Source organism: Poecilia reticulata, chromosome 8 (genome assembly GCF_904066995.2).
Source record: "Poecilia reticulata chromosome 8, P_reticulata-male-v2, whole genome shotgun sequence".
NCBI lineage: Eukaryota > Metazoa > Chordata > Actinopteri > Cyprinodontiformes > Poeciliidae > Poecilia > Poecilia reticulata.
This window is the reverse complement of record NC_088837.1, coordinates 16007466-16023921: the sequence shown is the minus strand read 5'-3', so window position 1 is coordinate 16023921 and position 16456 is coordinate 16007466. Positions and strand designations below refer to the sequence as shown.

The following is a 16456-nucleotide window of genomic DNA, read 5'->3' as shown; positions in this document are numbered from 1 at the left end:
GAGAGACAAGGTGCTGCGGCTTTTATATTTCTCCAAAACCAAACTTGTTTCCATCCAAAGCGTCATAAAATGTCTGACTGCTTGGAACAAAAGCATGATATCAACAAATAAAAGATGTTTAGCACAAAACACAGTACAGTACAGTAAAGTTCATAACACAATTCCAGGAATATCCTTTTCCCGTTAATTTCAAAGTTTTTGGAAAATACAAACTCCATTCTGGATTGCCAGAACTTTGTTCTTGATATCACACAACTATTTCACTACATAAAAGTGGGACCAAGTAGCTACAATCCCTTGAATTCACAGATGCAAAATCTGTATATTATATTAGGGTTTTTTTTGTGTGTTTGTTTTAAACTTGATTTATTTTTCTGCTGCAGCAGACAATTTTGTCACTGTCATCAGACAAAATTGCATGCAAGTTATCTTTAATGTACACAATCAGTATCTTTAACACCTAAAGGGTATGCTTTGACTTATTGGTGTACTTTATAATGCATGTTCCAGTATCCTACTAAAAGTGTGTTCACTAACTAATATTAATTTTCAGCTTGTCCTGTTTGCATTTGCAGTTCAGGGTGGAAACTTTGAAAAAGTCAATTTTGAAGTGTGGAAAACCACAGTGAGATGACACTACCTGTTAACCTGCCACAGTGACACATTGCTTACATATATATTTGCACTCTAACCTTTACGCAACTAATTTATTAATATATTAACTAATCATTTATTAATACTATCTATTGTGTTATGTAATATTTGATCATATCTATTATGTAAACGTAGAGGAACACATGAAAACATCAAGAGTGAAAGCAGAATCTTTCGAAGCCCTAAGGACAGCTTTATGAGCTTTTATTAGATGACATATTTAAACACAATAAATAATCATATTCTATTAATGGAACATAAGGGACTTTCTGTACATTATGACTGTAAGAAAGAATGAAATAAATGTGTCAACTCCAGGGCTTGAAGCAATGAGACAGTTTGCATAGGTGACATTTTTCATGCAATTCATACAAGAAATGTTGACCAGTTGGACAACACTTGGACAGTTTGAATGTTTTCTCAACAAAGTCACAATTCCAGGTTAATTTTCAGCATTTCTGCGGCCCGCTCTGGCTTAGAGAACTGTTTACATGCACATTGACTGAGAGCAGTCAACATGGAATAGCCTTTCTTTTCTCCCCAGGGTTCCTTGTGAATGCTACTAACTTGACCCCAATTCCTAATTTTTTTTTCATAAAATAAAAGAACAAGGCTGTGGGCGACATACAGGTGAATCCAAACAAATTGGACCTTCTCTAAAAGGTACATTATCTCATTTTGCACTTTATAAATCTTTCTAAAGCTCTTGAATAGACAGACTTTGCTTCAGTGTTGCCTTTCTCACACTTTCTCCTTCCACTCAACATTTCAAACTTGGATACAGAACTTTGTGATCAGGCACTTCACTTCCTCTCCATTTGGAGGTTGTCAGTGACTGTGTTACACAACTCTAAAATCCCTTTAGGCTGTGTCTTATGTGTGTTAAAGCCTTTCTGATTGGCCTTATGTATCTACTCTGTGAAAAAGGCGAACTTGGGTTTTCATTATCTGTAAATCATATTATTTAAAAAAAAAAGAAAAAAGAAAAAAGAAAGAAAAGCTAGTCATCTAACTGTGCGTAATTATTCACCAAAATATGGGAGTTCCAATATTGCATAAAAATTGACGTTTCTGTAATACATTTTATGGATATGCATTTGTAAAACTGGAGGTCAGGCAACTTTAGGTGAGCACCAGGTGAGCCCCAAGCAATCTTTTTCTGGTCAAACACACCTGATCAGAAAAACCTTCTTTAACGGAGCGCGCAGTTTGCCTTTTTTCCCCACTATTTAGATACAGTGGTATATGGATGGTTTTTTTTTTGGTGGCGGGGGAAATATCTTATCTCTGATTCACCTCGTCCACCGGGAGCAGTGTTGATCCGCGCTGTGTGTGCCATCGCGTCCCTGGAAACGCGCTTCCTCTTACATACCAGGAGCGAGTCCCTCTGGGTGAACCAAGAGACAAAATGGGACCCGATTAATCAGCCTGCCGCCGCCTCATGACTGGGACCATGGAGGTGGTTGTGGTGAGACGGAATGGCTTTGCGCACGGCGAACTGATTCAGCACCATGAATGACAGGTATCACAAGGCGGCCCGGGACGGCTACCTGGACCTGCTGAAGGAGGCGACGAGGAAGGATCTGAACGCGCCGGACGAGGATGGCATGACACCGACTTTATGGGCGGCATACCACGGCAACCTGGAGGCTCTGCGGCTGATCGTGGCCAGGGGGTGGGTATGATTTATTACGAAGTAGCTATACCCAATAAGTCCTAGGCTTTAAAATGCATCTAAAGGTTCATCATAGATGATTTCTGAATGCATTTCATTTTTATTTCGGTTGTTGCTTACTGTAATCTGAGATTTTTTATTTTATTTTATTTTTTTACCCGTTCAACAGCTCGTTTGGTGCGTAATTCAACTTAATGGACGTAGCGCCTGAATACAGCTCATTTAAATTATTCTGCCAGCTTATGTGGAAACATTTAGAAGAAAATGTAGTCGCTTAGAGGACAAAGGCAGATTTTGTAGTGCAACAAACTACCACACACCAATTTCTCAAAGTACGATGCTTCCATGAAACACCGTGGGGAAAGTCTTAAGCTGTCTTTCACGTTTGCTGTTTCCCACAAGCTTTGTGGCAATATTTAAATGCTACCCCTTGTGGATTTGTTTCAGCTGTGATTATCGTTGTGCCCTTTTCCATCAAAATCAGACCTATGGTGTCAACAAATAATAGTTGCCATGACAATAGATGTTCCCACCTGAGCTGTGGATCTATCTGGAGCTCCTCCAGAGCCACATTGGGTCTCTTGGATCCTTCTTTGATTCCTTGCCCAGGCTATCACTTTAGGCTCCCACTTCCATTTCAAAATCATGCTATTTTGCGCATAAAATACAGATACATTGCTAAGGATATAATGTGAGCACTATCATAAGGCACTGTACGTTCACAGTTCCTCAAGTAATTATTTGATTGTTAGTAATTATTGTTAGAGCAAATTAATCAATTTTATCTATTAGCAGATCTGTATTTGTCTTTGTAAGTAGAATGTGTCAGTCTTTTGATTTCTCCCTTTTTAAAGTTAGTTTCACAGTTTTATGAAGAGAACGAGAAAATATTTCATTCTAGTTTTCGGAAGATGCTTTATGAAGATTTTTGGCAAGATTAGCACTGGTCTATTTTTTTTGTAGAGCGGTTCATTTCTCATCTCATCAGGTTGACCTGGTTTCCAAGTCAGCCAGAACAAAACGTGATTCTGCTTCACTTAGCAAATTTAAAGACAACATCACATCATTAAACGTTGCTTAATTTGTGAGAGACAATTTATTAGGAGTTAAAAAAACAAGCAAACAAAAAACACCAGGGACAGTTTTAGCAGGTTATTAGTGAAGACTGTCAGCTCTAATTTTATGATAAATTCAGTTTGAATTTGTTCATTTTAAAGATGAGTTTGTTCAGGGGTCTTCAAGACCCCTGAACAAACTCATCTTGTTCAGGGGTCTCCCAAAACGCCCAAGATGGCCTCAGCTTTAGTTCAGTATTTCCCACGATTCGAGTGTACACAGAGCTGCAGCACATAGGAGACATAAAGTACTGATTATCCAATGGAATGAAAATAAACACTAATAGTTACCATAAGTCAAACTTGTGAGGCAATAAACAAAGGAGAGAGGTCCAAGTGTCATGGGAAAGATGCTATATCTGCTATATTTGGCTCATATATTGCATTGAGCTACCTGCAGTGGCATTAAACTGTCACTGAATGTGAAGACAGAAACAGACCATCAGATAATAATGAGACAAGGCATCTGACACTACTGTCCTAAGCATTTTACCACAGACATAAATTGCGACACATAAAGCCATCATGTTAGATACCTTTGTGTGAGTACCATTTTGTATGATTTGAACTTAGATGGTCATAAATATATCATCTGAGTATAAGTAACTCTGTTTCTTAAATTTATAGTATGTTCCCTGAACTTTTTTCAACTCTGTGCTCACGCTGTAATTCCTTTTGATCTGAGTTTTATTGTTGTCTTTGGGGCTGTTTACCCATCACTGTCAGCCATCAGCACTGAAGATAACCCATTGCCTAAAAACAAATTCCATGAACCATTCATTCTAAAAAATTTCCCAAATTTCTATCCTCTCTTCGATCCTGATGAAACACGAAGGACGCTCCACCGAAATCAGAACCGGGCTTTGAAAATCGCTGCCCAAGAATGACACATATTAGAAATCCTTACAGTGACACCCATCAATTATAAATCTGCAGTAGTTTCATGTCCATAGCATAAAATATTCAGAGGTCTATGCGGCTACCATGGAGGACAAAGAAGAGACAGAACAGTTTGGCAAGAAGTGGCTTTATATAAAACCTTAGATAAAATAAATGAAATATATTTTAACTGAAGTTAACTTAACATTATGTTGGAGTAGGTACCAGAAAAAATGCTTATAAATATATAGAAGTAACTTAAAATAAAGATGCCAAGAAACATTTGAATACAGTTTGATAAAGTATACAAGGAAATAAATTTAATTTGGTAAATTTGCATATTACGTTTATCTTATCAAAAAGGTTCAGATAATCAGTTAAAAGCTTGAAAACTCATCTTTGGCTGTTACCCAGCAAGCAGGTTGCTTGATCTGACTTGAGGAATTCAGGAGGACATCACCAGTCAGACCAAACTGTGTCAGGTGCAATTTATGTGGCCTCCCTTGAAACAGGATACAGGTAGTGGAGCCGTGATGCTGGCAAGCCAGCGGTCGTATTACAGATCTGAAGCAACAGTGCAACACACATTAAGGTAGTCCTCGGGTCGCGGGCGGTCAGGAAAGCGAGGACTGTAGTATTGCATTGGAGGACATTAGTTGATTGCTGATTGAAAAACAAACAAACAAAAGAAAAACAGAAAAAGAATTGGCCTAAAGCAAGCCAGCATTCAAGCTTAGTTGTTGAAGCCTGAATGCTTTGTAACTTAACTTTCCAAAATCATTTTCAAAATTTCATGATCAATAAAGATTTAGTGGATAACATTTTATAGCCAAGTCAACATTGCTTTGTTTGACCAGTTTTTTTCCCCCTTTATAAATAAAATCATTATTGTAAAAACTGCATTTTGTATTCACTCGGTTACCTTTTGACTGTTTTGGCCAACAGAGGCAACCCAGACAAGTGTGACATATGGGGGAACACACCACTCCACTTGGCAGCTGCCAATGGTCATCCCGACTGCCTTTTCTTCCTGGTGTCTTTCGGTGCCAACATATGGTGCCTAGACAATGACTACCACACACCCCTGGACATGGCTGCCACGAAGAACCACATGGACTGTGTCCGCTACTTGGATTCCATCGCTGCCAAGCAAACAGGGCTAAATCCTAAACTGGTCGGCAAACTGAAGGACCGGGCATTTCGTGATGCTGAGCAAAGGATCAAAGAGTGTGCTAAGATGCAGAAGAAACACCGCAAACGCATGGAGCGAAAGTTTCATAAAGAAACCTCTGAGGCTTCCGCTTCAGATGTCATGAGTTTCTCCAGTTACACTGGCAGCTCTGTTAGCCACAAGCTACGCAACTTCAGCACAGCCACTATCAGTGTGCCATATTCTCAGGTTGGGACTTTTTTTGTGGTTTAAGTTTTCGTACACTAATTGACATATTTAAATGTACTTGAAATGATTAAAATTCTTTGACTGCTTCATTGTTACATTGTTTCTGTACTGTTAGGCAACTCTCCATGCCACAAACCGAGGGAAGACAAAGATTCAAAAGAAGCTGGAGAAGAGAAAGCAAGGCGATGGAACTTTTAAAATTTACGAAGATGGAAGAAAGAGTGTGCGCTCCCTTTCTGGACTTCAGTTAGGTAATGATGTCATGTTTGTCAAGCAGGGGACGTATATCAATGCAAAAGACAGAGGGCGTCGAAATGTTCGAGATATGTTCCCTAGAGACAACGACGGTGCCATTTCTCGTGCCATGAGTGAGCCAGACCTTCTTGGACCAGATATGGACTACTCTGAGATCAGCACAGACTCCGGACATGATTCCCTGTTTAACAGACCGGGTCTGGGTACCATGGTCTTTAGAAGAAACTATGTAAGTGGAGGAATGTTCAACCTCGGTGCTCGAGACACGACCCGCTCAGGTAATAATGTGCGTTTACGCAGTCGGTTGCAGCATTATCCAAGTATAGACGAAGACAGCATTGGAAGCGCACGCAGCCTACAGGAAAGAAACACGGAAGAGTTGCCTTGGGAAGAAGTTGAATTAGGGTTGGATGATGACGATGAGCCTGATACAAGCCCTCTGGAGGTCTTCCTTGCCACACAAAGCATGAGCGAGTTTTACTCCATATTCAAAAGAGAGAAGATCGACTTAGAAGCTCTCCTGCTTTGCTCTGATCAAGACCTTAAGAGCATTCATATCCCATTAGGGCCAAGAAAAAAGCTATTGGATGCCTGCCAGAGACGACTGGAGACCATGGAGGACCCAGACTCCATTGAAGACACCGAATTGTGAGTATTGGTAATTTTATTCATTCGAAAGTCTAAGCTATGAAATATTTATTGGATTTTAATCATCACACTCAAGAAAAAATTAAGAGTATCGGTTTTCAAAATTTCTTCAGCTGCCACTGAAATATTGACCAAATCTTCACCATTGGATGAAAAGCATTTACAATGACAGCATTCTCATTACATCTGTGAAGATGCACTACAGCTACTAAATATATAGTATTTGACTAGATAGAGGTGATTGTCAGTGACTGGACAACAATCTGTTCAGACAAAACAATATCACCATTTCTTTCTCAGTGTAGAGCATGAAACCACCAAAACTGCAAAGTTACAAAATGGTGAGGGGTAGATGCCTTGAATACACTTTAAGATGCAAAGTATCTGGCTAATATGGTGGCACTTGTAACAGATACCCTGACGTTTTGAGTTGAGTTGATGTATTTGTAAATGTAGGACGTCCTTTCCAGGATTATTGTCTGGGGTGAATTTAGCCATATATGATGGATTTATGCCTTCCTTTGTGAAATCAAACCTTAATGTTTTAAGAATTTCATTAGATTTTTCATTAATATTCAATTCCACAAAGCTGGTATTTACTCTGATTCCCATTTGAGAGCTATGGGAATCACATCCACTCTATAAGAACAACTCCAGCAGGTCCAAAAATCCATGTGAGGTTTATTTGCTTGGACTCATGAGTACTTGGTGTTAAATTAAAAGCATTACTGAAGTATACCAATGACTTCAGTAATGACTTCAGAAGTATACCAATGACTTCAGTAATTGGATGCATACTGAGTTACAGTAAAAATATTTTAGAATGAAAATTAGAAATTAGAATGAAATTTTAGATTTCTGAACAACCTAAGCTCATACAACACCTCCAGAAGTTTAAATTCACAAATATTTTATTCTGGCCTTATTCTGACAGTTCTTCTGTTTATGGCACTTCAAAACCAATGGGTAACACTTTATTTGAAGGGGGGTGAATAAGACTGTCATGACACCATCATAAACATGACATAACTGTCATGAACGTGAATAAGTCTTCATGAATATTTATGACTGTTGTCATAAAGTGTCATTCGGTAAATCATGACACTTTTAATACAAAGTTGACATTGTTCAAAAATGTCTTCGTTATGAAAACTTGACATTAATCTAGACAAAATGTCTTTGTTATGACAACTTGTCAACCTAGACAAAATTGTCTTTGTTACGACAACTTGTCATTCACCTAGACAAAACTGTCTTCGTTTTGACAACTTGTCATTAACCTAGACAAAATTGTCTTCGTTATGACAACTTGTCACTAACCAAGAAATCATGATCTAACATAAATTTGTCATAATAGTAGTTATGATTTATTACACTAGCAAAAGCTTTAACAAAACTATGATTAATATTTCCACTCCCTGAAATAAAGCAAAAGTAGGACAAGCATTAGAGATTTCACTAAGCTTTATTACACTATCAAATGATTTAATAACAAACTCATTAAAGTAGAACAAATAGCACCAGTTATGAATATGTTAAGTGTCATTACAGTGTCATTAAGTAAAGTGAAACAAGTAACAGTTATGAAGATGTCATTAAGTGTCATTAATATTAACTTTTATCGCAAGTAAAGTGAACCAAGTAACAACAGTTATGACGAAGTCATTAAGTGTCATTAAAGTGTCATTAATATTATCTCTTACCTCAAGTAAAGTGGAACAAGTAGCAACAGTTATAAAAATGTCATTAAGTGTTATTACAGTGTCATTAAGTAAAGTGAAACAAGTAACAGTTATGAAGATAACATTGTCATTAATAGGTTTAAGTTTTCGTACACTAATTGACATATTTAAATGTACTTGAAATGATTAAAATTCTTTGACTGCTTCATTGTTACATTGTTTCTGTACTGTTAGGCAACTCTCCATGCCACAAACCGAGGGAAGACAAAGATTCAAAAGAAGCTGGAGAAGAGAAAGCAAGGCGATGGAACTTTTAAAATTTACGAAGATGGAAGAAAGAGTGTGCGCTCCCTTTCTGGACTTCAGTTAGGTAATGATGTCATGTTTGTCAAGCAGGGGACGTATATCAATGCAAAAGACAGAGGGCGTCGAAATGTTCGAGATATGTTCCCTAGAGACAACGACGGTGCCATTTCTCGTGCCATGAGTGAGCCAGACCTTCTTGGACCAGATATGGACTACTCTGAGATCAGCACAGACTCCGGACATGATTCCCTGTTTAACAGACCGGGTCTGGGTACCATGGTCTTTAGAAGAAACTATGTAAGTGGAGGAATGTTCAACCTCGGTGCTCGAGACACGACCCGCTCAGGTAATAATGTGCGTTTACGCAGTCGGTTGCAGCATTATCCAAGTATAGACGAAGACAGCATTGGAAGCGCACGCAGCCTACAGGAAAGAAACACGGAAGAGTTGCCTTGGGAAGAAGTTGAATTAGGGTTGGATGATGACGATGAGCCTGATACAAGCCCTCTGGAGGTCTTCCTTGCCACACAAAGCATGAGCGAGTTTTACTCCATATTCAAAAGAGAGAAGATCGACTTAGAAGCTCTCCTGCTTTGCTCTGATCAAGACCTTAAGAGCATTCAATCCCATTAGGCCAGAAAAAAGCTATTGATGCTGCCAGAGACGACTGGAGACCAGGAGGACCCAGACTCCATGAAGACACCGAATTGAGTATTGGTAATTTTATTCATTCGAAAGTCTAAGCTATGAAATATTTAGGATTTTAATCATCACACTCAAGAAAAAATAAGAGTATCGGTTTCAAAATTCTTCAGCTGCCACTGAAATATTGACCAAATCTCACCATGGATGAAAAGCATTACAATGACAGCATTCTCATTACATCTGAAATGCACTACAGCACTAAATATAGTATTTACTAGATAGAGGTGATTGTCAGTGACTGACAACAATCTGTCAACAAAACAATATCACCATCTTTCTCAGTGTAGAGCATGAAACACCAAAACTGCAAAGTTACAAAATGGTGAGGGGTAGATGCCTTGAATACACTTTAAGATGCAAAGTATCTGGCTAATATGGTGGCACTTGTAACAGATACCTACGTTTGAGAGTTGATGTATTGTAAATGTAGGACGTCCTTCCAGATTATTCGGGGAATTAGCCATATAGATGGATTTATGCTTCCTTGTGAAATCAAACCTTAATGTTTAAGAATTCATTAGATTTTCATTAATATCAATTCCACAAAGCTGGTATTACTCTGATTCCCATTGAGAGCTATGGAATCACATCCACTCTATAAGAACAACTCCAGCAGGTCCAAAAATCCATGTGAGTTATTGCTGGACTCATGATACTTGGTGTTAAATTAAAAGCATTACTGAAGTATACCAATGACTTCAGTAATGACTTCAGAAGTATACCAATGACTTCAGTAATGGATGCATATGAGTTACAGTAAAATATTTTAGAATGAAAATTAGAAATTAGAATGAAATTTTAGATTTCTGACAACCTAAGCTCATACAACACTCCAGAAGTTAAATTCACAAATATTTATCTGCCTTATTCTGACAGTTCTTCTGTTTATGGCACTTCAAACCAATGGTAACACTTTATTGAAGGGGGGTGAATGAGACTGTCATGACACCATCATAAACATGACATAACTGTCATGAACGTGAATAAGTCTCATGAATATATGACTGTTGTCATAAAGTGTCATTCGGTAAATCATGACACTTTTAATACAAAGTTGACATTGTTCAAAAATGTCTTCGTTATGAAAACTTGACATTAATCTAGACAAAAGTCTTTGTTATGACAACTTGTCAACCTAGACAAAATTGTCTTGTTACGACAACTTGTCATTCACCTAGACAAAACTGTCTCGTTTGACAACTTGTCATTAACCTAGACAAAATGTCTTCGTTATGACAACTTGTCACTAACCAAGAAATCATGATCTAACATAAATTGTCATAATAGTAGTTATGATTTATTACACTAGCAAAAGCTTTAACAAAACTATGATTAATATTTCCACTCCCTGAAATAAAGCAAAGTAGGACAAGCATTAGAGATTTCACTAAGCTTATTACACTATCAAATGATTTATAACAAACTCATTAAAGTAGAACAAATAGCACCAGTTATGAATATGTTAAGTGTCATTACAGTGTCATTAAGTAAAGTGAAACAAGTAACAGTTATGAAGATGTCATTAAGTGTCATTAATATTAACTTTATCGCAAGTAAAGGAACCAAGTAACAACAGTTATGACGAAGTCATTAAGTGTCATTAAAGTGTCATAATATTATCTCTTACCTCAAGTAAAGTGGAACAAGTAGCAACAGTTATAAAAATGTCATTAAGTGTATTACAGTGTCATTAAGTAAAGTGAAACAAGTAACAGTTATGAAGATAACATTGTCATTAATATAACCTCTGTCGCTAGAGAACCAAATTTGGGTCTCGGCGTGCCGCAACAAGATCAATTAAAAACACATGCTATACATTATCAATATAGGCATATTGCATATCCACGTAAAGGGAAAAGCTCTTCTAAATGATAGGATCGATATTTCTTCCTCAACAACACCCAGAATGAACACTAACAGATGATAAAAGAAACGCAATAGACGCTAACGAGGCTAACGAGGCACACCCGGTAAAAAACGCAATAGTAAAAGAGCAAGGAGGCCCGATGTACAAAAACTATAATCAGAGTAAAGCCGAAGCCTGAGGTTTTTAACAATACCAGAGTCACCACGCTACGTGCAAAACTCACTGAACCACAGCTAAGAAGAAAAACAGAAATAGCTCATTTCACGAAGGTAAAATCAAAACTCCAGCCTACCTTTGCCGTTTCGTGTCATAATCCATATTAGAGTAAATATTTCCACCTGGTCCGATAATCCCTTTCCCTGAGTACATCTCACATGGTTTTGGTTCGGCGCAGAGGCATTCCGTGTTTTATGTGGATCGTATACGATGGGTCAAAATTGGTCAATTACGTCACATGCCTTTTTTCGCTGTAATTGGTGAATACTTAGTTTCCGTATTAATGTCAACGCCCTCAGATTCTATTGGCTCTGACGGTTCGAACGACATGTCAATCGTCAAAATGACCAATGGGTTCCCGAGAAACTGCCCCGCGTAGTTTGAAAAAATGAATGGGGAATTGGGAGGTTTTACGCACAGAGCGCAGAGCGCAGTTATTGTAATGTAATTATGAGATATATTAGTTTTCCTTGATCATATCATTTTGACAACTTAGGTTTCATTGCTATTTGCATTTCATTGTTGTATAATTCTATTTGAAGTGTATGTGAGTTAATCTGTTCATTTTCAGTCTATTACAAATTGTCTATTTTTTCTCTTTTATGAATGAATGCAATGTGGATTTTCAAAAGAACCCCAAAAACAATTATTAGATGTAATTACTTATTTATGATAAATAATAATTATTATATGAAAAGAATAAATGATTAAAACAGACCCTACAGAAATAAAAACTAAGAAAGTTCAAATGGCACAAATTGTGCCAAAATGGCTCATTTGGAAGGTCCGCCTAGATTTTTATCTAGTAGCACCTCTCTAAAACTCATATGATTGACTTTTTTTCATGAAACTTGGCACAGTAAAAGGTCAGATTGTGTACGTTGTTACTACTTTTTTGGCTTTCACTGCATGTTTTGAAAGGAGCATTCATAGATTGAAGTGGTTTTTTAGGCGGAAATTGATTTTTTCTTAATTTCTGCTGTTTATCATATAATACACTTTCCCCAGTAACAGGCAGGGTGGTTTTAGAGCTGTAACATTTCTCTAGGGCTTGCCTTTGTTTGATACCAAAACAATTAAAATAAACTCTGTAGTTCTTGAGATACATTCAATTCATTTTGGGCATGTATTTCAGCCATATTGCTCAAAAGGAGGCCTGAGTCGAAGAGGTTAACTTTTACCTCGAGTAAAGTGAACCAAGTAGCAACAATTATGAAGATGTCATTAAGTGCCACTACAGTGTCATTAATATTAGCTCTTACCTCAAGTAAAGTGAAACAAGTAACAACAGTTATGACGAAGTCATTAAGTGTCATTACAGTGTCTTTAATATTAACTTTTACCTCAAGTAAAGTGAAACAAGTAGCAACAATTATGAAGATGTCATTAAGCGTCATTACAGTGTCATCAATATTATCTCTTACCTCAAGTAAATTGAAACAAGTAACAGTTATGACAAAGTCATTAAGTGCCATTACAGTGTAATTAATATTAACTTTTACCTCAAGTAAAGTGAAACTAGTAGCAACAATTATAAAGATGTAATATAGTATGTCAAATGCTATGCTAACAGAGTCATTGATATTAAGTCTTACCTCAAATGAAGTGAAACATACTGGACTACTTATAACTACCATCATAACTGTAGAACAAACCCTTTGTACATTGGAATAAAACAAAATATAACTTGTTCTAAGATAACAGAGGGTTTAACGTCTGCACATAAATATTGTTACTCTGAAATACTGATTGAAAAACTAAAACAGAATTACTTATTCTTTAACTTAAGAAAATAGGTTATTTCAGCAGTAAAATCTCTTGCTTTGATTATGTCAGCCATCTCCTTCCAGGAGATCTTCTTCTTGTCTTCATTTCCCGAAGCAGCTCTTTGAAGGTGTCCAGAAATGCTCAGAAATTACAGCTGTTCTTGCAATAGTTAATCATGGTGAAAGCCTTTTCATGAATTCAAACTTGGTGAATCTCTTCTGGTCATTCTCAGAGTCGGTGATGACTCAATTCATTGTGGTCACTTAAAAAAGAACAAAAACAAAAAACAATGTCATCATATTCCAGCATTTATTTAAATACAATTCCAAAAAGGTCCCTCGCTGCACTTTGTCAGAATGGTAAACTGGCAGACAAATGCCTAGTTAACATGACTGGTTGTTATAAAGTGCAATACAATTATTTCTTAATAAAAGTAGCATAATAACTGGAGCTGAACAAAATTAAAATCTGATCAAATATTTGTCTGGCAGAAGTTCAGACAGACTGCCACTGTTATTCAGAATGCATCATTTAATGTATAGTTTTAGGCACATGAGTGTTTCTTTTTACTTAATGAGCATTCTAAATTATTTCTAACCAGATACTCTAACTTATGGTTGTTTGCAATAAGCTTATTAATAGACATCTTGCTGTAAAACCTTAGGATCGATTAAATTAAGAAAATTAAGACTAAACAACATGGCAGAGCTATACAATATTACTACATAAAGCTAATTTTTTAAAGTTTAATCGGTAATACATTTAGAACAAATTTATGTCAGATCATGATTTCTTGGTTATTGACAAGTTATCATAAACAAAGACAATTTTGTCTAGGTTAATGACATTTTGAATAATGGCAACTTTGTATTAAAAATGTCATGATTTATCGAATGACACTTTATGACAACCGTCATAAATATTCATGACGACTTATTGATGTTCATGACAGGTTTTATGTCATGTTTATGACAGTGTCATGACAGTCTTATTCACCCCCTTCAAATAAAGTGTTACCAACCAATATAATTAGACAAAACATAATTTATATACCTATATAAGGAGAGGGTATTATATTTTTATTAAGTTTTACAGAGGAAACACAACTAAATAAGTGAGGGAATCAGGATATAGCTGTGAGCAAAGGTCTAGTGTAAGGCACAAACAGATTTATCCCATATTAATTGTTTCTTTGTGTTCCAGAGGGCCATTTGAACAAAAATAAATATGCAATATAAACACACAAGTTAACCAATGCAGTTTTGCGTCTCTCCAGAATGTAGTTAAATTATAGGAGTGATTGATGTCAGGCTTTAAGCATTTTCCTGGTGTCTTGATTATGTAAAAAGCATTTAAGCCAGGAATATGCTTTTAAAAGTTCAGCCAACAATAAAGATGTTGCTTTTCTGAATGTTTTGTATAGTCACATTATATTCAATTTTCACATGAATTAACCGTTCAACAAAATTAGAAAGTAGATGCACAATTTAGAAATGGGAAATACAATTTCTGTCACCTACTACCCTTTCATAAAGAAAAAAAAAACACATTTTACATTTTTTTTTATTGTTAAAATTTATTCTACCATCGAGAAGCATTTTCTTAACATTAAAATAACAGTAAAAACATGAACTGTAAACTATGTTTTTGGTTTTTCCCACAGGTAATAGAAGCTGTGGATATTCACTTTGCTGCATTGTGGGACATTATGGAATCAATCTTTATATTGAGCAGGAAGAACTTAACAGTTTTTACTGTTACCGGAAAAGCAGACTGAATACTGTCATGGTTAATATGTCAACCGAGAGGAAATGGGTCAGGTAAACTCTTAACATGATTCCTCCTTGTTGGCTTTGGAGGATAACAGAAAATATATTTCTTTGTTGATTGGATAGTCAAGAGTTGATTTCACAAACTAAAATAGTTTTCAATGGACAGCTGTTTTGCCATGTCATACTGCATACACTGAGATAATGGCTCTAAGAGATATCGTCCCCTGTGGGGTTAATCCAACCACTTTATGTGCCTGCATTGTTTGTGCCTGTTCATTTGCTTAAAAAGTGCGATGTTGATATGTTTATAAAAACACTGACAAAAACCTGAATCTAAGATTATATCTAATGTTAGACTAACCACTATTTAAAGCAATGCTTTATTCACATTGAATTATTTTGAACTGTATATGTTTACATACGGGATGCCATGTTTGTCTAAATATGCTTCAAAAGGCAATGACGGGCCAACTGTTTGTTGAGATAACTGCTGTAATTTACTGTAGTGGTATGCATTGTGTACCCCCTTTTCAAGTCTTCCAGCTGTTTTTACCTCAGTATTTTTCATTTACATCTGAAGAGTAACATATATTATTACCTATATCAACAACAACAACAAAAAAAGTTTATTTCATTGTAAATAAAATTGCTAGTCTTTTCAGAGTCCAATCTTGTAAAGATCTAGTGTTTTTTGAGCCTTTGTCTATTAAGTCATTATAAGAGGTTTCTCCATCTCCACCATAAATTTCGTCCTTTCTGTGGTGGAGAAACAAAATTCGCCAATGCAAGAGACACGTTTCTTATAAAGGGGTGGGTGATAGCCAAACATGACATCCTGCAGAATGTCATGTTTGCAAAAGATAACTTCATCTGGTGTGGCTCTTTATGTGCACACAGTCAGAAGGAATCATGCATTCAAAAATGGAATTTACTCATAGGTAAGTATGATGTCACAAATTCATTTTCAGTTGAACTGCAGCCTCCTTTGGTCTTCCAGCAATTGTTCCATGCACAACCTGGAGTTGTGTTTGCACAGCCACAGCAGCTAGTACTTTTTCATGTAGAAACCAGGATAATTTGATCGTCATCATGTAAAATCAAAAACCATAAAATACATCAAGCCACATTTTTTAAGACTATGAATGTCAATCAGTTAATTCAATCTGTTTAGTAAAACAATGTGAAGTGTAACGAAATCTAATATTCTTTTCATCTTCAAACAGATTTGACAAAAAAATACTATTAACACTGTCAGCACTTGCATGTGTTGGTAAAATTAAAGGAAAACTTAAATTATTAAATCATTTATTTTATTAACGTTTAATTGTTGATTAAGTCATTTGTGATGACAAGAGCAGTATAGTACAGTAGAATGCAATAACCCATAAAAATGAGTTTGGATTAGTTTATTTATAGTGCAGAGCAGGAAACCCATATATTTTATTACCAACATGTCTAAAACTCAATGTTTTATCACCGTAGGTTGGTGTGAACTGAACCTGTAAAAGCTGTTCAA

General features: G+C 36.3%; 1 protein-coding gene and 1 pseudogene across 2 annotated transcripts; both read left to right on the top strand.

Moving 5' to 3' along the window:
* Nucleotides 1-1752: 1752 nt before the first annotated feature.
* ush1ga (Usher syndrome 1Ga (autosomal recessive)) lies at nt 1753-15609 on the top strand. Of its 2 annotated transcripts, XM_008416183.3 has the most exons (4): nt 1757-2329; nt 5269-5722; nt 5838-6625; nt 14832-15609. In XM_008416183.3, the coding sequence occupies exons 1-4, from the start codon at nt 2166-2168 to the stop codon at nt 14833-14835; spliced, it is 1410 nt and encodes a 469-aa protein (XP_008414405.1). In that variant the 5' UTR covers nt 1757-2165; the 3' UTR covers nt 14836-15609. The 2 variants fall into 2 exon arrangements, with proteins under 2 accessions (XP_008414407.1, XP_008414405.1); XM_008416185.3 differs by lacking the exon at nt 14832-15609 and having other exon boundaries at nt 1753-2329; nt 5838-6629.
* On the top strand, nt 7019-9356 carry LOC145552671 (pre-mRNA splicing regulator USH1G pseudogene; annotated as a pseudogene).
* Nucleotides 15610-16456: the final 847 nt, after the last annotated feature.

Coding starts and splice junctions, on each gene's coding strand:
- ush1ga (XM_008416183.3), top strand. CDS start 2,166: ATGAATGACAGGTATCACAAGGCGGCCCGGGACGGCTACCTGGACCTG. Junction 2,330..5,268: donor CGGCTGATCGTGGCCAGGGG/GTGGGTATGATT, acceptor TTTGGCCAACAG/AGGCAACCCAGACAAGTGTG. Junction 5,723..5,837: donor TCAGTGTGCCATATTCTCAG/GTTGGGACTTTT, acceptor CTGTACTGTTAG/GCAACTCTCCATGCCACAAA.